This window comes from Grammomys surdaster, unplaced genomic scaffold (genome assembly GCF_004785775.1).
Source record: "Grammomys surdaster isolate TR1022 unplaced genomic scaffold, NIH_TR_1.0 125789, whole genome shotgun sequence".
In the NCBI taxonomy this organism is placed as follows: domain Eukaryota; kingdom Metazoa; phylum Chordata; class Mammalia; order Rodentia; family Muridae; genus Grammomys; species Grammomys surdaster.
In genome coordinates, this window is record NW_021620620.1 from 2,784,613 (window position 1) to 2,791,218 (window position 6,606).

The window sequence follows — 6,606 nt, forward strand, 5'->3', positions numbered from 1 at the left end:
GTACATGCAAGCACTTGAATGCAAACGTGTGTATGTGTGTATGCATACACACATACACACAAACAAACACACAAACACACACACAAATGTGTTCACTGACCCCAATGTGCAGCTGCCACACACCTTCACCCTGTGAAAGCTTCATGTCCTTCCCCTCTGGCTCCCCATACCCCAGGGAAGGTACTGGCACATCTCGGGGTTAATTAGAGCAGGGTGGCAGTCCCGAGGAACTGGAGAACTTTTAGCTCTGACCTGGCATTCAGGAAAGGCACACTCCAGGTATTCGACTTTATTTCTAAGTAAAACTCTCCCTCATACACACACAGAAATATCACTGGGACCTGAAGAGGACATCACCACCCACCACCATCTCTGAACAGCACTGCCACGCCATGCTGCCTGGTATGTATTAGGGATTTATCTTTTCTCCAGCTCTGCAGATTAAACACCAGTGCTCCGTTGTGTTTCGCATTAATGCTGGTCAATGATTCCATGTAAACATTCAGTACAGATCATTTTAAAAATTATGTTGGAACATCAGTTAATGAGAGTGGTCCAGATCTTTTGAAGTCCTTTGGGGCCTGAATAACAGAGGGCATTGGGTCTTCCTCACCCCATTCAGTCCTATGAGCCACCGGGAGAGTCCGTTGGGAGGTTGAGGCACAAGAACGACAGTGCCGTTCTCCCTGGGAACACACTCCTCAAGGAAGCTGGCTGGTGCAGGCAGACTCAACAGCAGTCGGTGAGGAAGATGAGGAAGAAGAGCTCTCTTTAGATTCCAGGAGCTCTCACATGTAAGGCTGAACTTCTAATCACTGGAGTGCAGGTCACCAGGGAAAGTACATAGTTAAGTTTCATAGTTAACCAGAAGTACATTTGAACCCAACAAATCTGAACCCCAGCCTTGTCCTCTGTGGAGTCCTTAGGCAACAGATACTCCTGCCAGGGGAGCTGTCGAGACAGAGTAGATAATTTCAGAGGCCCAAATCCTAGGCAGTCCCTCCCAGATACTTACAGAACTGTAACAAAGGATTGCAAGTGGCCTTGTATGACTCCTGAAACTCCCAAGGACTGCACCAGGGTCAAAGAGGCTTGGGTCACAGTGTGCGTCAGAGGGCTGAGGTCCTGAACTGCCTCTGTTCTGTGGTTGCTTGGGGATATTTCTTCAGGGGAAGAGTTATAGCATAAATCACATGGCCACAGAGTGAGCACAAGCATGGAGCAAGGAGATCACGTTGGAACACAGGAAGCAGCCTATTCATAGTGGGTGTGTGGACCTGACTCAGCCCTGCCTGGCCTCATGCTGGACTTTCAATATCTAGTGGCTCCATCAATACACACTGATCTCCTAAACCACACGGGACACTTGGGAAGGTCTCAGACTTTGGGGCCTCACAGATTTGGGGTAGAATCCTACCTCTGAGTCATAGTAATTGGCTTGCTGAGTTTTGGTCTCTACAACTGACAGTCAGAGGTTGCTACACACATCTCTGTGGGGTGTGGGCAGTGACAGGAAACAACAGCTGGAGTCCACTCCTTCCTTCACTCCTGAGGTTGCTGAAACGAGTCTCGGCTTCCTGGATCCCGTGACTCCATGACTCTGCACATCACCTGTATCTTCTGCTAGTTTCTGCCTGTTTTTCAGCTGTCCCCAGTTCCCTTTTTGTCATCTCCTTTCTACCCATCAACCCCTCCATGCTCACCTGCTCTGCCCACGGACCTGCATACCCCAGTCATTGTCAGTTCAGCAGAGGACACTGGACACAAGAAGGCCAACTGGCTTATTTTCTTCTCCAGGATGGTTTCAGATCCACTTAGGCACGTCATGCCCAGGAGGATGCAGGACCTTATCAGGACCTCCTCCCTGTCCTGTACCCCCACCCTGAGTGGCTGCAGGGACTACCTGCACCCGCACTCGGCCACACTCATCCCTTCATAGTGGTACTTGAGGGTTGGCACCCCCATGTCGTCCTTGTAGAGGATGGAGATAGGACTCAGTTTGGTGGGAACGCAGCAGGCTTTGCCCACCTTTGTGGGGAACTTGAGGTGCACCAGGGTCTGCACGATGGCATGTTTGGTGGGCGTCACATCATCAGCCAGTGGGAAGAAGCAGCCTCCTTTACACTCGTAGGCGTCATAGTCCTTGGGTGCAATGATCCAGCTGTCCCAGCCGATGTCTTCGAAGTTCACCCTGAGAGAAGTCTTCTGGCAGTGGCTGCTGGCTCCGGTGCTCCTCTTCCTTCTAGCTAAAAGTGGCCCCACGGCTGTGTGTCCATCCAGACCCTCCTCCTCATGGGTCTCACCTGCCTCCTGGGAAGCACTTTTGGATGTCTTCACAAGCATGGTCTCCTGCTCGTGGCCAATCATCTCCTTAAGTTCCAGTCTGGTCTCCTTGGTCCCATTGCTGCGGTCATTGGAGAAGACAACAAAGAAGGGCAGGTTTTTGGAGCCTGGAGGGACACTGATGTCCAGTGTGTCACAGCCTTCCCTACGGCTCTGCACTGTCACCTCTAGCTTATTTTTGTTGGTCGTGGAGTCGGCCCTGACCCACCGCTTCACAGCACTCGAGACTTCCAAGGTCTCCCAGCCCTCTTCCTGAATGTCCTGGGATACCAAGAAGGTCTTGGTCCCCGAGGCACGGTCCCACATCTCATCAGCATCCAGAACATCATAAATGACCATGTTTCCTTCCAGCCCATGAGCGGAGTCCACATGATTTTGACAGGAGACATAGAGACGGAGTTCAGCCCTGGTGATCTGCTCATGCCTAGGGATGGAGATGTTGAAAATCAGGATGTGTTTCTGGAAGGGGAAGTCCTCTGTGGCAGCTGTCGATATAGCATCTGAAACACAAACATATCAGAGGGCCATCTGTCTGGTGTCCATTTTTATGATACCAAAGCTAAACTTCATGGTTTGCTACGAGGGACATCTAAGGGACATAGATTTTGTCAATATTGCTCTACTCTGTGTCATTTAGAACCTTAGTAGAAGAATATTTGGGAAGGTTCTCTTAGGATTGTTCCAGGAAAAGCAGAGGCAGGTATTTTCAGCCAGGGTTAACAGTGTCTATTATTTATTGAGCATCTACTATGAGCCTGGCCTTACACCATGAGTCTGGAAGCATCTAGCTATTATCCCAGCTTCACACATGTGGGGATTGGTATCCACAGTATCGGATGCACAGCATTGGAACTGTCAGACTGCACACAATTAATTAGCATCTGCACCTAAGGCAAGCCAAAAAATACATTGTCAGCTTTAGAGTAAAGATGCTATAGTGCAGTGAGGGAACACTGAAGTCAAATATTTATTCAAAAATCAAAATAAAAAGTATTTAGAGAAAGCAAAACATTGCAGCATTGGGGTATTAAGTAATTGCAATGGTGTTAATAGCGTCCATAGAAAGTGAAAGTGCATTTTTTTCTTTTAGAGGAAAAAAAGTATCTTCATGTCAACAGCACGTTGTCATGTTAGGCAAAAAACTGGGGTTTTTCCTCTTAGCCTCATAACTGGTTCCCACTTCTCCTGGCTGTGGCTTGACCACAGACATTACCATTTGTGGGTCTGTGCCCACACTCCATCACCGAGTTACACTAGGGAGACATGTTCTGATACACTCACCGGATGCCTGCAAGTACAGACAGTTCTAAGCCCTGCACAGTGTTCCTTCTGTATGCATGCACGCCCATGCCCATGTGCAGTGTGTGGGGCAGGCTCAGCAAGAGCTTAGCCAGGAGTAAAGAAAATGGGAAGTTTAGAAAAATATACCTGTGACAAAAGTAACTTTGAAATTATGAGTTGTTTGTTTCTGGATTCACATTTAATAGTTATGAACCACAGCAGAACTACAGAAACAGGCCTGGGTTCTCTCAGATTTGTAGGGGTGGGGGTGGGGCTCCTGTATGTGGAAGGATGAGTAGAGACCCATGTTACCTTGAAACCTAGCAACTGGTCTGAAGATTGCAGGTGTCAATCCTGACTCTGTCCCTCATTGGGCTTGTATCCTTGGGAAATTTTGAGCTTCTTGGTGCCTCAGTTTCCTCTCCTATATAATAGGGCCCATCTTACAATTTTTATGAAGGTGTCTCATGAAACTTACAGGCCAATCATGAGCCAATAGCTGGTGCTCAGCTAACACGTCTGTACCCCTCCCACCCCATGCAGGCCCAGTGCATACGACAAAGCATGTAGCCCTTTACACTGGCTCTCCGTGGTCCTCTCGCTCATCATTGATGCACTGATCCAGCTCTTGAGGAATCTGGTAAATGCTGTGGCATATCAGACAGTGAGAACTGTGTGTTGCACTCATGGCCAAAAGCGTCCTCACTGAGGCTCCCTCCACAGCGGCTGTGGGATCGCTGCCAGACACCAGAAATCACATGCCCATGGGGATTAGACGGATGCTTCCTAGGGCATGTGTGAATGTTGTTGATGTCGCTGCTGCAGAGTGCATGGAGTAACTGTGTCAATGATGTATGTGTAGGGGGGTTGGTATCTCTGGCTGGGCTTCACACTCTGGCATGTAGAATATGATGACTTAGGCCTCAATTAAAAAACAAAAGCAAAAATAAAACCCAGCCTTTCCCCTAGGCAGAAATCCTAGACAATCCTAGGAGCCTGGTGACCTGCAAATTCTATGTTTTTAAAAATGAGGCCATATATATATGTATGTATGTGTGTGTGTGTGTGATGTATTTATAATTATTTATTGTCATATATATATATATATATATATATATATATATATATATATACATACACATATATATAAAGTAAGGCAAATTCCCTTGAAATTTCTGTTGGGCAGTCAGAAAACTCAGCAGCACTGAGTATGTATGGTGGTCACAAGTGTCCTTAGACACACAGACTCTTCAGGATAGACAGATCTGGCCAGGCCTGGCTGTGGCCCTGAACTGGACACTTGGGCATTTGCATATCTCTGGACCAGAAAGGGAGAGGCCCTGGGCTCCTGGTCTTTCAGAGCAAGATGCCAAAACAGGAGAAGAGGAGCTGGTTCTGTGCAGGAAGTAGGGTCAGTAACGTTACTTTGCAAAGGGTGCCTGACCTGGATTCCTCAGCTCTGGCAACCCAGCTTTCTGTTCAATAACCCGTTCTACCAGATTCTGGTACTAGTTAGTTACAGACCTCACCTCCATGTTTACCAGCTAATCTTCCTAAATCAAGGGTTCTTTACATTGAAAACATATCGGACAAACACACTGCCTACTGCGCTAAGATTGCACATCAAAAGTAATGAGGGCCTCTTCTAGTCCTACTCTGTTAACATTTTAAAATATGGGTCTAAAATGCACTTTATAAGAGAGAATACAGTTTTCCTTTAAAGCTGAAAACATACAAGTTTATTGCAGGCGTAACAAATGATTTATTTCTAAGTCAGAAGACGACAGGAAGATAGGAAGGGAAGAGGAAGAGAAGTGGAAAGAAAAGGGAGGAGAGGGAAGAGGAGGTGGGAGAGAAGAGGGAGGGGAAGTAGGAGAGGAAGGAAGAAGAGCAAAGGAGGCTGAAGCAGAAACAGGGAATTGAGGAGGAAGTGGAGGGAGTGGACAGAGGGAAGCAGAAACCTGGTAAACTGGATATCTACAGGGTTAACTGTGGATGTGCCTCCAGGGAGGAGCCAGGCTGTGCATCGGATCCTTTAGTGTTGATGGACAGGACCTATGATTTGCACTGCCCTGTAGGGAAGCCATTAGCCACACACAAATGATGAACAGGAAACTCGTATTTCCTTCCTGTTTCATTGAGAGTCACTTCAATAGAAACCTGAAGACCTGCTTGTGGTCAGTGGCCATCCCATCTAGCAGAGCCACTTCACTGAGGGGGAAGGGGGCAGTATGTCCCACTCCATGAAACCCTGGAGGAAGCACTATACCTTCCACGCTGAAGCTCCGCACGATGTTGGAAGCAGGTGTAGATGACTTGTCTGTGGTGTATCTGTTATACAAGTCGATCATGTACTGGGGTGGCTCCGCTCTGCTTTTGTCCTGGGAGGGAATGCCACTCAGGTTAAGGCTGCGCAGGAAATCCACCTTCATGTTCTCCAGAAACATCTTCAGGTCAAAGACACCCTCCTCTTCACCTCCAGACAATCCCAGTGAGCTTTGGGCATTTCCCCCAGGGGATGCCTGCCCCCAGCTCTGCAGCGGCTTCTGCTGAGTGGAACAGGCCAGCAGGAACAGTGTGAGCAGGGCCACCTGGAAGGCCTCAGGGGACATCTTGGGCCCTGAAGGGACCCTGAGGGGCTGTTGTGGTCTATCACTAGGTGCAATGTGGAGCCCAGGAGGAAAAGGCCCACATTGTCCTGTTGACTGCTTAGCCGGGAGCTTGGCTGACTCACTTCTCCCCAACAATCCGACAATCCTCTACTCTTCTTATCTGGGTGTGGATGCTGTGCTCGGACCTCTTATCTAAGGCAGCTCTCTTTAATGAAGACTGTATAAACATCTGACAAGCACTAGGGGCTGGTGGGAAGGATGCTGACTACTGTAAAGGATCAGTATTTCTCCGGAGGGTCATCCACCCTAATTAGGATCTTTGTTCATTTCCTTGCTGGCTTGGTTCAGAAGACTCTCTAGGCAGAGGCAT

The 6,606-nt window shown here is 48.2% G+C and overlaps 1 protein-coding gene across 1 annotated transcript; it reads right to left on the reverse strand.

Moving 5' to 3' along the window:
* Positions 1-274: 274 nt before the first annotated feature.
* On the reverse strand, positions 275-6,343 carry Gdf2 (growth differentiation factor 2). Its single transcript, XM_028789122.1, has 2 exons — positions 5,894-6,343; positions 275-2,843 (listed from the first exon to the last, which is right to left on the reverse strand). The coding sequence occupies exons 1-2, from the start codon at positions 6,234-6,236 to the stop codon at positions 1,900-1,902; spliced, it is 1,287 nt and encodes a 428-aa protein (XP_028644955.1). The 5' UTR covers positions 6,237-6,343; the 3' UTR covers positions 275-1,899.
* Between the last annotated feature and the right edge of the window lie 263 nt (positions 6,344-6,606).